An 18227-nucleotide genomic window follows, 5' to 3' on the forward strand; every position below is an offset into this window, starting at 1 on the left:
ATGTTTATGCTAATGTGAAGTCTTCAATAGGTGTTTTCAATGGATTAATAATGTCCCAGTCACTGGTTCCAGCAGTTTAGCGTCCCAGTCCCTGATGTCCAATGGTTCAGTGTTACAGTCCCTGGTGTCCAGTGGTTCAGTGTTACAGTCCCTGGTGTCCAGTGGTTCAGTGTTATAGTCCCTGGTGTCCAGTGGTTCAGTGTTATAGTCCCTGGTGTCCAGTGGTTCAATGTTACAGTCCCTGGTGTCCAGTGGTTCAGTGTTACAGTCCCTGGTGTCCAGTGGTTCAGTGTTATAGTCCCTGGTGTCCAGTGGTTCAATGTTACAGTCCCTGGTGTTCAGTGGTTCAGTATTACAGTCCCTGGTGTCCAGTGGTTTAGTGCTACAGTCCCTGGTGTCCAGTGGTTCAGTGTTATAGTCCCTGGTGTCCAGCAGTCAAATGCACCAACTCATGGAATCTACTCAAGTGCTTGGTTGCCAGAGTGCATGGTGCTCAGTGATTTAAAGGGAACCTGTCACCAGCATTTAATCTATTAAACCAGCAATACCTGGTGGTAGTGGGTGAAAAATCATATCTATGTAACCTATAATTCTTAGTCGGCTCTGTACCTTTAGTATTCCATTTTTAGTGTTCCCGTGCCGTATGCTAATGAGCAAAAATGAGTCATATCTTTGTTCGAAAAGAGTCATATCTTCATTCCTCAAGCCTTTCCAAGTTAACCCCGCCTCCTTACTTTTGATTGACAGCTCGTCGCCTCCCCCAGCAAACACAAAATCCCGGACTTGCACATCGATGTCCTGTTCTGGTGCGTGCGCACAAATGGACACCGGATTATTACCATAAAAGACGCAAAATGTTTGCAGATCGTTGTTTACGGTCGAAGGAGGAGTTTAGGAGCGGCGATAACGGCAATGAACTTTTGAGTAGAGTTGTATAGGTGAAATGCTGGTGACAGGTTCCCTTTAAGAGTTCCTCCAGGAGTATATTATATATGGAAGTACAATGTATCATACTGTAATAAAAGGTTATAGAATTTAAAGTAAAATAATATTTCGTCTTTACTAGCCCACTGCTATGTTCTCAATCACAAATTCATTAAACAGAGACATAATTAACCCCTTCACACACTGCGACATAGAAGTAAAGAAATTGTAAACTAAATTTTTTTTTAAATTAAATGTATTGAACTGTGTTCACATCCCGTTAGCGCTTTCTTTCAGAGGTGTGTTGGGAGAATTACCCAACGTATGTCTCCTATGGGAGAATCTGACTTATTTTTCTGCATAGACATACAGTCAGGGGCGTAACTAGGAATGACTGGGCCCCATAGCAAACTTTTGACTGGGGCCCCCCCTCCCCTGAGTGTCACAGAACCCCCCCCCTTGTAGATAGTGTCTTTTTTATAGCCCCCCCTGTAGATAACGCCATACATCCCCCTGCGGATAACGCCATACAGCCTCCCCCCTGTAGGTAACGCCATACAGCCCCCCCTGTAGGTAACGCCATACAGCCCCAACCCCCCCAAAAAATCTGACCTATAGTGTGTCCTACAAAAGACATGTATCCCCTATCCACAGGATATCCACAGGATAGGGGATACATGTGTGATCACTGGCAGCGATAGGGAGAACGGGGGACCGAAAGTCCCACCAAGTTCTCCATGACAAACCTCGGACTTCCAGAGTCTGCGCAGCTCAATAAAAATGAAAGGAGCGCTGGTCACGCATGCGCACAAGCACGACCGGCGCTCCATTCATTTCTACGGAGCTGCCGACACAGACCCCGGAAGTCCGAGGTTTGTCATGGAGAACATTGGGGTACTTTCGGTCCCCCGTTCTCCCTATCGCTGCCAGCGATCACACATGTATCCCCTGTCCTGTGGAGAGGGGATACATCTCTTTTGTAGGAACAACCCCTTTAATGGCAGAGCGGGGAGATACCTCCCTGCTCTGCCATAGTGTTTAGTGGCGTCGCACTATAGTAGCCATAGCAGCTGCTAGCGGAGCCTCCGGCCATGGTGGAGGCCCGAGCCGGCGGGCGACACGGGCCCCCTCATGCCGCGGGCCCCGTAGCAGTCGCTACGGCTGCTACAGCGGTAGTTACGCCACTGTATACAGTGCCATTCATCTCCCATAGGGTCTCATTTTTACTGGATGACTTTATATTGTATAGTTTAGTTGACTACGCTATTAAATACAGTAACAAAATAGGTATGCCCAGGGCCGGCGTTGGCTTTACACTGCCGAAATGGCTCTTGCCGGGGATACCGCTCTCAGAGGGAGCCCCTGTCTAGGAGCAGAATTCCCCCAAGGCGTTGCCCACACTCAGGTCAGGGATTCTGCTCCTGGAGAAGCCCGGCGTCACTGTCCAGACATAGATAGTGATGTCAGTGGCTCCTCCTGGAGAGGAATTCCCGGCTAGAGCATTGCTGCCAGTCTGGCTGGTGATTCCACCCCAAGAGGGAGCCCCTGACATCACTGTCCATATATGGACAGTGAACTCAGGGGCTCCTAATGGAGTGGAATCCCCGGCCAGAGTGTTGCCGACATTCTGGCCAGGGATTCCGTTCTACAATTGAGGGTGTGTGGGGCGCTATCTACAAGGGAGAGTGTGTGGGGGCGCTATCTACAAGGGAGGGTGTGTGGCACCATCTACAAGGGGTGTGTGTGTGGCACTATCAACAGAGGGCACTGTGGCATTATCTACAGAAGGCACTGTGGCATTATCTGAAGAAGGCACTATATAGATAGAGGCACAAACTGGGGGCCTAACTTCTATATGAGGGCATAAACAGGGCCTAACTTCTATATGGGGGCACAAACCGCCGTTTTCTGCCGTTTTAGTGCCGCAGTGAATTACCCCCAAAGGGGCCAACTAAGTCTCTGTCGCCCAAGGGCCCACATAAACTTAAAGCCGGCCCTGTGTATGCCGACACGTACCGCTCCAACGTATGTCAAACGTACACCTTTTTTTCATATATCATGTCAATGGGGCTCTTTGAATACGCATTTTGAGACCCGCGCCAATTTGGAGAACGTGGGTCTTTATCCTTTCTAACTGTTACTTCCTTTTTGAAGGACAACTAATGACCTATCCACAGGATAGGTCATCAGTACATGATCAGTGGGGGTCCGGCACCTGGACCCTGCACCTATCAGCTGCCTCCAGCCCCTGAATGTCCATGCCAGAAGCAGATGGCTCCGATCACGGAATAGTGGCCGAGCTGCAGTAGTCAGAGCCATCTGCTTCTGGCTCTGAATACTGCATACCCTTTGTCGTGGAAATCCATCGCTCAAAATATATTAGACTGAAATTTATACGAGTACAAACAGACTCTCAAGGCCAGACCCCATTAGTCAGTATCCTAATTAGGATATTTCACCGATATATATCGAGAGAGGAGAAGAAAACACACAGACGCTGCTGAAATGTTCAAAATGCTCCTCTGAAGGATTTATTACCAAACTCAAACTGTTAAACTGAAATTCAGAACGGGTGTAAGCTTGAGGTTAACCAATCAGAGACAATGTAACAGTATTTGTTATTCAGTAAAAAGCAGACAATAAAATACATCCCAGATACATCATTATAATTCTTCACACATTATGTTTACAGGTTTCTTATCTCTCTTTTGGACAGAATGTCCTCGTGAAGATGGGGGAGACCTTCCCTCACGCATACTTGCCATCCTCCCATCTCACTCCCTGTCCATCTTCGCATGGGAACCAAGGTCAAAGATAAAACATACGAAATCAACATTACTTGTATTAAAGGAACAATGACTTTTCTATTCACTACAAAAGAACCAAGATGCGAACTCCAGACAAGATGGCAACTCCAGACAAGATGGGAACTCCAGACAAGATGGCAACTCCAGACAAGATGGGAACTCCAGACAAGATGGCAACTCCAGACAAGATGGGAACTCCAGACAAGATGGCAACTCCAGACAAGATGGGAACTCCAGACAAGATGGCTGCTGCACGAAACTAAATCATTTACACATTATCATCACTTTCACATAATACATATCTTAGTAATTCGGCCTCCTGCTTGATAATTCACAATGTAATTTCATACAGAGAATATAAGCAAATAAATCATCCTTCACACCTTCATAACATCCGACGCCCGGAGACAGCAGGAACAGCTGATTGGTGCGGGGTCGGACCGCCACCGATCATATACTAATGACCTATGCTGTGGATATGTCATCAGTTGTCTGTTCGTGGACACCCCCTTTAACCTTTGGCCCTATGTCTATAATACGGTAATGATATGCAGCATGCCACTAAGGTACCTGAACCAAAGAGCTTACAATCTAGGAAGAGAACTGATCCCAGACATGTGACATTGACCCAATATCACAAAACGATAAAGAGGAGCATGACACATTGGGTGATTTTCTAATCATATGTTTATGAGCTGACAGCTCCACCAGCTATTACTTTATTGCAGCAAATAAACTATTTTTGGCGATACTCACATTCCTCCGGCTCTCGCATTACTCACCCAATAATGAAGTGCCGGGCCCGCACGTCAGATCACTAATTACTGTTATGTTCTATGTCTGCATTTCCCCAGAACCATAGAAATGTTCATCATTTTAGAATAATTCTACATAAAAAGTTAAATCACTTTGTTTATTATTTATCCTGCTCTGATCCTGATTTACGTCTGTATTATACTCCAGAGCTGCACTCACTATTCTGCTGGTGGAGTCACTGTGTACATACATTACATTACTTATCCTGTACTGATCCTGAGTTACATCCTGTATTATACTCCAGAGCTGCACTCACTATTCTGCTGGTGGAGTCACTGTGTACATACATTACATTACTTATCCTGTACTGATCCTGAGTTACATCCTGTATTATACTCCAGAGCTGCACTCACTATTCTGCTGGTGGAGTCACTGTGTACATACATTACTTATCCTGTACTGATCCTGAGTTACATCCTGTATTATACTCCAGAGCAGCACTCACTATTCTGCTGGTGGAGTCACTGTGTACATACATTACATTACTTATCCTGTACTGATCCTGAGTTACATCCTATATTATACTCCAGAGCTGCACTCACTATTCTGCTGGTGGAGTCACTGTGTACATACATTACATTACTTATCCTGTACTGATCCTGAGTTACATCCTATATTATACTCCAGAGCTGCACTCACTATTCTGCTGGTGGAGTCACTGTGTACATACATTACATTACTTATCCTGCACTGATCCTGAGTTACATCCTGTATTATACACCAGAGCTGCACTCACTATTCTGCTGGTGGAGTCACTGTGTACATATATTACATTACTTATCCTGTACTGATCCTGAGTTATATCCTGTATTATACTCCAGAGCTGCACTCACTATTCTGCTGGTGGAGTCACTGTGTACATACATTATATTACTTATCCTGTACTGATCCTGAGTTACATCCTGTATTATACTCCAGAGCTGCACTCACTATTCTGCTGGTGGAGTCACTGTGTACATACATTTCATTACTTATCCTATACTGATCCTGAGTTACATCCTGTATTATACTCCAGAGCTGCACTCACTATTCTGCTGGTAGAGTCACTGTGTACATACATTACATTACTTATCCTGTACTGATCCTGAGTTATTTCCTGTATTATACTCCAGAGCTGCACTCACTATTCTGCTGGTGGAGTCACTGTGTACATACATGACATTACTTATCCTGTACTGATCCTGAGTTACATCCTGTATTATACACCAGAGCTGCACTCACTATTCTGCTGGTGGAGTCACTATATACATACATTACATTACTTATCCTGTACTGATCCTGAGTTACATCCTGTATTATACTCCAGAGCTGCACTCACTATTCTGCTGGTGGAGTCACTGTGTACATACATTACTTATCCTGTACTGATCCTGAGTTACATCCTGTATTATACTCCAGAGCTGCACTCCCTATTCTGCCGGTGGAGTCACCATATACATACATTACACTAATACTAGTTTAGAATTCCAGTTTATGTATTCCAAATTGTTATACAAGTGATCAAATGTTCGCTGCTTCAAATCCCCTATTAGTAAAAAAAATGTTTTTAACGTTTTATGAAAATAAAAGAAAGTCTCCACCAGAAAAATAAAGGAATTTTAATAATTTGTATGAGTTTACATGTAAAAAAAAAATATGCATATTTGGTACTACCGCTATCTTAATGACCAATAGAACAAAAATAACTTATTGAATGGCGTAAAAGAAAAAAAGCGGCGACACAAAATATTATGTTTTTCCATAAAACATGTGTTTTTGTGTAAGGTCTTGTCCACACGTAACGGAATTGCAGCAGAATTCAGTAGCAGCAAAGTGGGTGAGATCAACAAATCCCATCCACACGCTGCGTAAAATTTTCATGACCTGCGGTGCGTATTTTTCGAATGTGGACTGAATTGCTGCATTTTTCAGAGGAGATGTCACCATCCCCCAGCATTGTGAAAAACGCAGCAAATGGTGCGGTTTTTCCGCAGCGGAATATCTGCTAGTTTTAGCGGATATGCTGCAGATATTTTTTGCAGTAATTCCTAAAAGTGCTAAATAAAACATCAAAAAAGCGAAACATATTTGGTATCGCTACATTGATACCAAACCATTGAGTAAAATGAACTGGTCATTTTTACCGCACGATTTACTGCAAAAAAAGGAAAACTATAAACGGAATTGCGGTTTTTTTTTTGCATTCCTTCCAAAAATATTTTTATAAAAGCTTATCAATAAATTATATGTATCCCAAAATAGTGGCATCAAAAAAATAAATACAACCTGTTCTGCAAAAAACAAGACCTTATACAGCTGCACCAACGGAAAAATGAAAACGTTATGGCACTTGGAATGCGACAATGAAAAACCCCCCAAAAAAATTCCATGGTCCTTAATGCCCAAAATAGGACACGTCCTTAAAGGGTTAAATTGACCATGTCCCTAGAGAGAATTCTATAAAGTAAGGGAATCATTTAGAAAAGTGATCGCCAGCCTGTGTCTCTCCAAACTACAACTCCCAGCATGCCCTGGGCCCCAGGGCATGAAATCTAGTCACTGTCCTGTATCAAACTGCTGATCTCCTAAGCAGTGATTCTTATCAGAGAGAATCTGTCAGGGTCATTTACATAAATTAACCAAAAAATATTCGCCCTATTGCATGGAGTACTAGTCACAAATCCGGTAATAGGAAACTAATGTGTGTTTCTGCTGCCACCTGCTGGTCACATGTTGTATAGCAACGTTATTATACACAAATCCGTAATATGCAATGTCATGAGACAATAATGATAACGTTTTATCCATGGTGACATGATGGCAGTTGACCGCCACGTCATGTGACCTAAAATCAGTGTCATCACGTCATGTAAACAGTGTTAAAGGACTGAACATGAAACACAACTGATATATTACACATTTTTCGTTTTTTGCAGTGAATGATGTTTGGCCGCTATTTTTATAAAAATGGACCGTCTCTTTAAAGCCTTACTATACTGTGCAGCCCTCTGTTAACGTGGCAATTCTGGTTACCTAGCAACCACTTTACTTCCTGTCTGGGTGACCACCTCTCCAATACATGAAGCTACATGTCTTGAAGTGGTCACAGGAAGTCCTCTCTACTATACAATAGACTGCCTCTCCAGGCTCCACAGACTTGTTTTGGGGATTTGAGTCTTGAGAAGATTGTAGAAGATATCATACAGCTTCAGGAAATAAACTAAGAAATCCAGACAGTGGGCAGTGCAGGAACATGGAAAAGCATTTTACACGTCCGGTGTGTGATTTTTTAATTCCTTTAGACCATGTCCCCCTAATGGACAGTGGAAGTAGCAACGACCTTTCATGATAATTGCACAATTATATAATCCCACCAGATGAAGCTATTCCACTGTAAGGGTAAGGCCACATGTATGGGCACCATATGGTCAAAGTGTGGGTGTGATATGGCCAAAAAACATGGGCTTTTACCAGAAATCGGCACGGTTTTCGAATGCTTGTCAATGTCTGCATGGTCTGTGCAGGTAAAAATGTTGTTTACCAGCAGAAACCGTGTTCTCTCAACACTTTCTAAGGGATTCACTGAAGTACTTGGTCGAGGGGTGGACTCTTCTCTGTCCTTAGAGGGTCCCACCTTCTACCAAGTTCTCATTCTGTCTCTACAGCTTCACCTAGGGGCATTATATGCTCCTTTTTCATCCATATTCCAGATGGCCCATACTGTCAACAATCGGGTGATTAAGTCTTCGGCCCTCTGCCTTTCTTTCATTCCACCTTTTGTATATCTCCTACAATTCTGCATATACAGCTCATATGGAGACCAATGTGTCTCCATGGTTACAGACTACAAACAATCCCTGTGTAGTCTGAGCCTGTAATCATCTACTCCCCACTCTCTGATCCTTCTTGCAGATAAACTACAGACAATAGGAGAGGGGACAGGGAGTAACAGATAACTGCAGGATCAGACTACACAGGGTCTGTTTGTAGTCTGTAACCATGGAGACACGTTGGTCTGTTTAGGAGCTGTAGTTATAAAACGGTAATTGCATTGAAACAATCAAAAGTCGTTTTAAAATTGTAGACGGACTAAAGATAATTGTTAAGGATTAGTAACGGAATATCTCCATATGGCCATATATACTTCATACTCCAATATACCAGAGGGCCCATACTAAGTCAACAATGGGGTGGTTAAGTCTTTGGTTATGCCGGATTCTGAGGAAAATGGGAAATTGCCTGTGAAAGATGGGCCACCATCTTCATCAAACCATCGGAGGCGCTGTGCTCCAGTATCTCAAAGATTAAGAACATGGGATTTTCTTTTAATTTACCCTGTTTTTGTTTCTAGCAGCCCGCCAGAGCTTCTTATCTTATCCCATAGGATCTGGGTAGGATTTAAATTGACAACTGATTTTTTCCTTCCCTCCTTTTATATATCGCCTACCATTCTGTACATACAGCTCCTATGCAGTCCAATGTGTCTCCATGGTTACAGACTACAAACAAACCCTGTGTAGTCTGAGTCTGTAGTCATGTGTTACTCCCCTCCCTCTAATTCTTCTTGTGTATATACTACAGCCAGTAGGATTTGGGACAGAGAGTAACACATGACTGCAGGATCAGACTACACAGGGTTTGTTTGTAGTCTGTAACCATGGAGACACATTGGTTTGCATAGGAGCTGTAGATACAAAATGGTAGTTTTCATTAAAACAATAAAAAGTGTTTTTTTATAGTGTGCACAGACTAAAAATAATTGTTTAGGATTTGTAATAGCATATCTCCACATGGCCATATACTTCATACTCCATGTTCCTGGGGACACCTCTTGTTGATGATTGGTCAGTTTAAAAAGAACTTGATTTCTTCATACTTCAGGTTGCGACTACGCAGCAATTCTATTACGTTACTGCAACAGTACAATCAAATTAAATTCCTCACCAATTTTAAGATCTCTGCTTCTTGTCAGTTAATGGAACAATGTATCAGTGCAGGAATTGTATCAGCCTGGAGTCCAGGAGAGGAGATCGATTTAATCTGCTGATGTACCACATTTTTTGGACTAGACGCACTTTTTAGATAAACTTGGTAAAAACTGTGTGCTTCCTATAGACCCGGAGTCAAGGGCGGGAAAAGACACAATATTTCCCTGACTGTTTCCTTATAGTCAGGTTGTCCTCTCTGTCCCTACTTAACCCTGATCTGTAGGCTCATTGCAGGGCAGAAAGGGGACGCTGAATACAATCAGGACGTTCAGGACAAACAGGACACATCACTGAAGCCCACGGAGTTGAACAAACCACTAGAGCACCACTTATTTACCAGCTTCTTCAACTTAGACCACCAAGGAAGAGAACATTAACCCTCCTATTACTCTAGACCACCTGGGAAGAAAACAAACACTTCCACTACCCCAGAGAAGCAAACATGAACCCATGCACTACCCCAGACCACCAAGAAAGCAAACATGAACCTCTGCACTTTCCCAGACCACCAGGAAAGCAGGCGTTAATCCCATAGATATCTAAGACCACCAGAAAAGCAAACATGAACCCCTCCACTACCCTAGACCACCAGGGAATCAGACATTAACCCCTCCACTACCCTAGACCACAAGGGAAGCAAGCATTAACTCCTCTACTACCCTAGACCACCAGGAAAGCAGGCATTAACCCCTCCACTACCCTAGACCACCAGGGAATCAGACATTAACCCCTCCACTACCCTAGACCACAAGGGAAGCAAGCATTAACTCCTCTACTACCCTAGACCACCTGGGAAGCAGACATTAACCCCTCCACTACCCTAGACCCCCAGGGAAGCAGACATGAACCCCTCTACTACCCTAGACCACAAGGGAAGCAGGCATTAACCCCTCTACTACCCTAGACCACCAGGCAAGCAGGCATCAACCCCTCTACTACCCTAGACCACCAGGGAAGCAGGCATCATCCCCTCTACTACACTAGACCACCAGGGAAGCAGGCATTAACCCCTCCACTACCCTAGACCACCAGGCACCAATCCCTTTATTACCCAAGACCATCAGAGACGCAAAAATTAACCCCTCCACTACCCTAGACCATCAGGAAAACAGACATTAACCCCTCCACTACCCTAGAATACAGGTAGCCAGACATTAATGTCGGCTATCCTAAATCACCATGGCTGGTGGGATTAACCCCCTTCACTACCCTAGACCATCAGGGGGGCAGGCATTAACCCCATTCCAACGCTGCCTTAGACCATCATGGCTGGTAGCATTTAGCCCCCTCCACACTACCCTAGATAATCACGGCTGGTATAAGCCCCTCCACTACTGTAGACCACCAGGAAATTCTGAATTAGTCTAAAATCTTTTTTATTCTTTTGTCTAAACCTGACCAACATCTTATAGTCCCAAAACAATTAGCTCAAAGAATTGCCTAGACTGATACATTGTACTAAACTCTTAACTGCGAGAGCAAGACAGGTTTTCAGCTTCTGAAAGTTAACACTGACAGCAAGCGGAGATCTTGACAATGGTGAAGAATCGATTAAAGCAAATTAAAAAGTTGCGGAACTTTTCATTATACAATGATTATGATTTACTTACACAAGACTGGACATGTCCTTTAACCCCATCCCCGCTCCTCGCCATTTCACCTACTAGACACATATTTCACCAAAATTAATTTTTTTCCTTTTTACAGCTAAAAAGCAATTTACAAAAACAATGTGAGATACAGCGGACGGGGCCTGTGGGGCCGAGATCATCGAGACAGAAACCTTCTAATTCCTTACTGGGCAGGAGCAGCCGCTTGTTCATTAGACGTGTTATAGTGTATGGAGAGGAGTCGATAACGGCGGCGCTCCCCGGAGACGTCATTACCGCGGAGTAACAAACATGAAGTGGAGCCGAGCACGCACAGCTCACAACTACTCCACTCCCTCAACATGTCACCAACTCCACGTGTAACCAGTCTTATTAATGAACAATCAGGATCCCAAGATGGCGGCTGCGTCAGGTTATCAACGTCATTATTTACATAAGATGTAACCCGAGGGGAAGCCGAGCAATGTGTATACTGTAGTATGGGGGATGCTGCGTGGATCTGTCAGACAGTATCACATATGATAGGTTTAGATACAGCAGCAGAGCAGACAGTATCACACATGATAGGCTTAGATACAGCAGCTCAGCAGGCAGTATCACACATGATAGGATTAGATACAGTGGCTCAGCAGACAGTATCACACATGATAGGATTAGATACAGCAGCTCAGCAGACAGTATCACACATGATAGGATTAGATTCACAGCTCAGCAGACAGTATCACACATGATAGGATTAGATACACAGCTCAGCAGGCAGTATCACACATGATAGGATTAGATACACAGCTCAGCAGGCAGTATCACACATTATATGATTAGATACACAGCTGAGCAGGCAGTATCACACATGATAGGATTAGATACACAGCTGAGCAGGCGGTATCACACATGATAGGATTAGATACAGTGGCTCAGCAGGCAGTATCACACATGATAGGCTTAGATACACAGCTGAGCAGACAGTATCACATATGATAGGCTTAGTAGGAGATGTATAGTCCGTGATCACAGCTTTTCCTGGTGCATTTGTCGCATTGACTTCAATGAGGGGGAAAAAATTGACACAAAAACTTCCGGGACGGGGAAGGAAACGTATGAGGTGAGACTAGACCGGAGACTTTACTGACACACAACACACGGAGGATAACAGAGAGTAATAGAGAATGATGTTTATTCTGTGCGTTGAGCTGAATGAAGCGTCACAATAATCGGACGTGTAATGATGGATCCTCTGATCAGTTTCCTGTCCCGGTTCACATCCGTCCACGTTGACGAGGCGCCACAATCAGGAGTCCGGTCCGCATAGTACGTGATATATACGACAATCAGACGACACAGGGTCACATGATTACACGGAAATCGCAGACGCGGCGTGAGACAGGAGTGGACGATAATATTCAGCATACATGATGGAAAACATGGCATCTCTGCAGCGGATGGGGGACACGAATCATCAAACCAATCTCATCTCCATTTACTAAATGGTTAAATACAATCTATTGCTCCCTGTTATCACCCACTTTAGGCTGAATACAGCACTTTTTAATGAAATAACTGGAAGTCCAGAATAAAAAAAACCTGCTCCCGTGATCATAACTTATATCTCATGAGCTCACGACTCCATGAACATTTATATCCATCCGTGACTGATATCAGACGATCCGCTTATAACTACTGAGATTTAAGAAACTGTCGACTTTAGGGGTATTGGCCCTTTAAATTAAGCAATACCTTCATCATGGTCCCATTTGAATCTTGTAAGTTGTGGTGATCTTGTGATTGCGAAAGCCTTGCCTGATTTCAATAGCTAATGCTGCTTGCTGTCAGTGAATGGGAACATTCTTGTTTCCATCCAGAAGCCGAAATCGTAGACCTAATACTTCTCACAGCTGGGGGTTTGTTACAATCATATCCAGTTTAGACAATCCTCTTTGAGCTAAATACATCAGCAGCACAAATCTCTACCCAGTCCTTATAGTTTGTTACAATGTATCAGCGAAGGTAAAATGTATCAGTCTAGAGTCCAAGCTGTTTAGCCCACAGAGGATTATCTAGACTGGATGCAATTGAAGCAAACACTCAGCTGTGAGAAATATTAGGTCCCTATAGCTTTTCAGGCAATGGATGTAAACAAGAATTTCCCCCATTCACTGACAACAAGCAGAGATCTTGAATAATGGTGAAATATTAAAACACAAAGTATATTAGAGAGTTGCAAAACTCTTCTAAGATGAGAAAAGTTCACAGTCTCCTCCCTAAAGAGCTTGAAGAACATATCAGGTAGTAGGATGTGGCCATACAAAGATTGAGTCACTCGTCGGGGCACAGTCAGTATTAGTCCTTGATGGTTAGTACCAGTAGTGATCAGAAGAGTCTCTCAGCAGTCCTAATGTTACATGGTCCTTTACAGTAGATGCCATTGATCTGTATAGGTGAAATGTGGAGATTTCTTCCTAGCATGCTCCGCGGGGGCGGGATCATTACTGATCCTTCTTGCAGGTGATCATAGACTGGACCTAAAAAGCAAAAAGAGATGGACTGAATCACAGTAATGATGCTGAAGTCTCTCCATTATTCATGAAAAAAGGCAACAGCAAAATATAAGTGGAACTCCAACTAAATTGTAACACATCAAAACCTAAGCAAAGAGAAGCATTTCTCATTGCAACCAATCAGATTTCAGCTCTAATTTTTTAGGGGATCTTTCAAAAATAAAAGCAGCAAACTGATTCTTGTATTCTGCTGATATATCCTGGCATATAGAATAAGTCCGAAGCGAACTCACTTGCATAATTGTATAAGAAAACAAGGTTTAAAAGGCACCATCCAGGAAATGGGATACACTGTGTAATGCCTAGCGCAGGGTCTGAGGAGGCCGAGCATGACACCGGGATTAAAGAGCAATTCCAAGAGTCGACATTTATCACCTATATATAAAATAGGTGATAAGTGTCTAGTTGCAGGGGATCCCACCCCTGAGACCCCTATCGATCACTAGAACGGGGTGCGTTGCCCTCCTTTCCTCATCACGACATCCTTCCTCTGCAAAGATGAGGAGCTTAAATGGAGCAACAGTCCAGTATGCAACCTATCACTCCATTTAAATAATATAACTACTATAATACTGTCCCTATATACAAGAACATAATAACTATAATACTGCCCCTATATACAAGAATATAACTACTATAATACTGCCCCTATATACAAGAATATAACTACTATAATACTGCCCCCTATATACAAGGATATAACTACTATAATACTGCTCCTATATACAAGAACATAATAACTATAATACTGCCCCTATATACAAGAATATAACTACTATAATACTGCCCCCTATATACAAGAATATAACAACTATGATACTGCTCCTATATACAAGGATATAACTACTATAATACTGCTCCTATATACAAGAATATAACTACTATAATACTGCCCTCTATATACAAGAATATAACTACTATAATACTGCCCCCTATATACAAGAATATAACTACTATAATACTGCCTCCTATGTACAAGAATATAACTACTATAATACTGCCTCCTATGTACAAGAATATAACTACTATAATACTGCCTCCTATATACAAGAATATAACTACTATAATACTGCCCCTATATACAAGAATATAACTACTATAATACTGCTCCTATATACAAGAATATAACTACTATAATACTGCTCCCTATATACAAGAATATAACTACTATAATACTGCCTCCTATATACAAGAATATAACTACTATAATACTGCCTCCTATATACAAGAATATAACTACTATAATACTGCCTCTATATACAAGAATATAACTACTATAATACTGCCCCGATATACAAGAATATTACTACTATAATACTGCTCCTATATACAAGAATATAACTACTATGATACTGCTCCTATATACAAGGATATAACTACTATAATACTGCTCCTATATACAAGAATATAACTAACTACTATAATACTGCCCTCTATATACAAGAATATAACTACTATAATACTACCCCTATATACAAGACTAGAACTACTATAATACTGACCCTATATACAAGAATATAACTACTATAATACTGCCCCCTGTGTACAAGAATATAACTACAATAATACTGCCCCCTATATACAAGAATATAACTACTATAATATTGCCTCCTATATACAAGAATATAACTACTATAATACTGCCTCCTATGTACAAGAATATAACTACTATAATACTGCCCCCTATATACAAGAATATAACTACTATAAGACTGCCTCCTATATACAAGAATATAACTACTATAAGACTGCCTCCTATATACAAGAATATAACTACTATAATACTGCCCCCTATATGCAAGAATATAACTACTATAATACTGCCCCCTATATACAAGAATATAACTACTATAATACTGCCCCCTATATACAAGAATATAACTACTATAATACTGCCCCGATATACAAGAATATAACTACTATAATACTGCCCCCTATATACAAGAATATAACTACTATAATACTGCCCCCTATATACAAGAATATAACTACTATAATACTACCCCCTATATACAAGAATATAACTACTATAATACTGCCTCCTATGTACAAGAATATAACTACTATAATACTGCCCCCTATATACAAGAATATAACTACTATAATACTGCCCCCTATATACAAGAATATAACTACTATAAGACTGCCTCCTATATACAAGAATATAACTACTATAATACTGCCCCCTATATACAAGAATATAACTACTATAATACTACCCCCTATATACAAGAATATAACTACTATAATACTGCCTCCTATGTACAAGAATATAACTACTATAATACTGCCCCCTATATACAAGAATATAACTACTATAAGACTGCCTCCTATATACAAGAATATAACTACTATAATACTGCCTCCTATATACAAGAATATAACTACTATAATACTGCCTCCTATGTACAAGAATATAACTACTATAATACTGCCCCCTATATGCAAGAATATAACTACTATAATACTGCCCCTATATACAAGAATATAACTACTATAATACTGCCCCGATATACAAGAATATTATTACTATAATACTGCTCCTATATACAAGAATATAACTACTATGATACTGCTCCTATATACAAGGATATAACTACTATAATACTGCTCCTATATACAAGAATATAACTACTATAATACTACCCCTATATACAAGACTAGAACTACTATAATACTGACCCTATATACAAGAATATAACTACTATAATACTGCCCCCTGTGTACAAGAATATAACTACAATAATACTGCCCCCTATATACAAGAATATAACTACTATAATACTGCCTCCTATATACAAGAATATAACTACTATAATACTGCCTCCTATATACAAGAATATAACTACTATAATACTGCCTCCTATGTACAAGAATATAACTACTATAATACTGCCCCCTATATACAAGAATATAACTACTATAAGACTGCCTCCTATATACAAGAATATAACTACTATAATACTGCCTCCTATATACAAGAATATAACTACTATAATACTGCCTCCTATGTACAAGAATATAACTACTATAATACTGCCCCCTATATGCAAGAATATAACTACTATAATACTGCCCCTATATACAAGAATATAACTACTATAATACTGCCCCGATATACAAGAATATAACTACTATAATACTGCCCCTATATACAAGAATATAACTACTATAATACTGCCCCCTATATAAAAGAATATAACTACTATAATACTGCCCCTATATACAAGCATATAACTACTATAATACTGCCCCTATATAGAAGAATATAACTACTATAATACTGCTCCTTTATACAAGAATATAACTACTATAATACTGCCCCTATATACAAGAATATAACTACTATAATACTGCCACCTATATACAAGAATATAACTACTATAATACTGCCCCTATATACAAGAATATAACTACTATAATACTGCCCTTATATACAAGCATATAACTACTATAATACTACTCTCTATATACAAGAATATAACTACTATAATACTGCCCCTATATACAAGAATATAACGTCTATAATACTACCCCTATATACAAGAATATAACTACTATAATACTGCCCCTATATACAAGAATATATCTACTATAATACTGCCCCTATATACAAGAATATAACTACTATAATACTGCCTCTATGTACAAGAATATAACTACTATAATACTGCTCCTATATACAAGAATATAACTACTATAATACTGCCTCTATGTACAAGAATATAACTACTATAATACTGCCCCTATATACAAGATTATAACTACTATAATACTACCCCCTATATACAAGAATATAACTACTATAATACTGCCCCCTATATACAAGAATATAACTACTATAATACTGCCCCTATATACAAGAATATAACTACTATAATACTGCCCCCTATATACAAGTATATAACTACTATAATACTGCTCCTATATACAAGAATATAACTACTATAATACTGCCCCCTATATACAAGAATATAACTACTATAATACTGCCCCTATATACAAGAATATAACTACTATAATACTGCCCCCTATATACAAGAATATAACTACTATAATACTGCCCCCTATGTACAATAATATAACTACTATAATACTGACCCTATATACAAGAATATAACTACTATAATACTGCCTCCTATACACAAGAATATTACTACTGTAATACTGCTCCTATATACAAGAATATAACTACTATAATACTGCCTCCTATACATAAGAATATAACTACTATAATACTGCTCCTATATACAGGAATAGAACTACTATAATACTGCCCCCTATATACAGGAATATAACTACTATAATACTGCTCCTATATACAAGGATATAACTACTATAATACTGCCCCTATATACAAGAATATAACTACTATAATACTGCTCCTATATACAAGAATATAACTACTATAATACTGCCCCCTATATACAAGAATATAACTACTATAATACTGCTCCCTATATACAAGAATATAACTACTATAATACTACCCCTATATACAAGAATATAACCACTATAATACTGCTCCTATATACAAGAATAGAACTA

The 18227-nt window shown here is 40.4% G+C and overlaps 1 protein-coding gene across 3 annotated transcripts in view; it reads right to left on the bottom strand.

Annotated features, from left to right (window-relative positions):
* Positions 1–12281: 12281 nt before the first annotated feature.
* Positions 12282–18227, bottom strand: part of TEX55 (testis expressed 55) — a 55321-nt gene continuing 49375 nt past the window's right edge. For 2 of the 3 annotated variants that reach the window (XM_075851013.1, XM_075851012.1), the window contains one exon: positions 13036–13643. In XM_075851013.1, coding sequence (XP_075707128.1) covers positions 13608–13643 — 36 coding nt within the window. In that variant the 3' untranslated portion in view covers positions 13036–13607. Of the gene's footprint in view, positions 12555–13035; positions 13644–18227 lie in introns of those variants that run through there. The other variant, XR_012881224.1, reaches the window with a different exon arrangement.

Source organism: Rhinoderma darwinii, chromosome 2, assembly GCF_050947455.1.
Source record: "Rhinoderma darwinii isolate aRhiDar2 chromosome 2, aRhiDar2.hap1, whole genome shotgun sequence".
Classification (NCBI taxonomy): domain Eukaryota; kingdom Metazoa; phylum Chordata; class Amphibia; order Anura; family Rhinodermatidae; genus Rhinoderma; species Rhinoderma darwinii.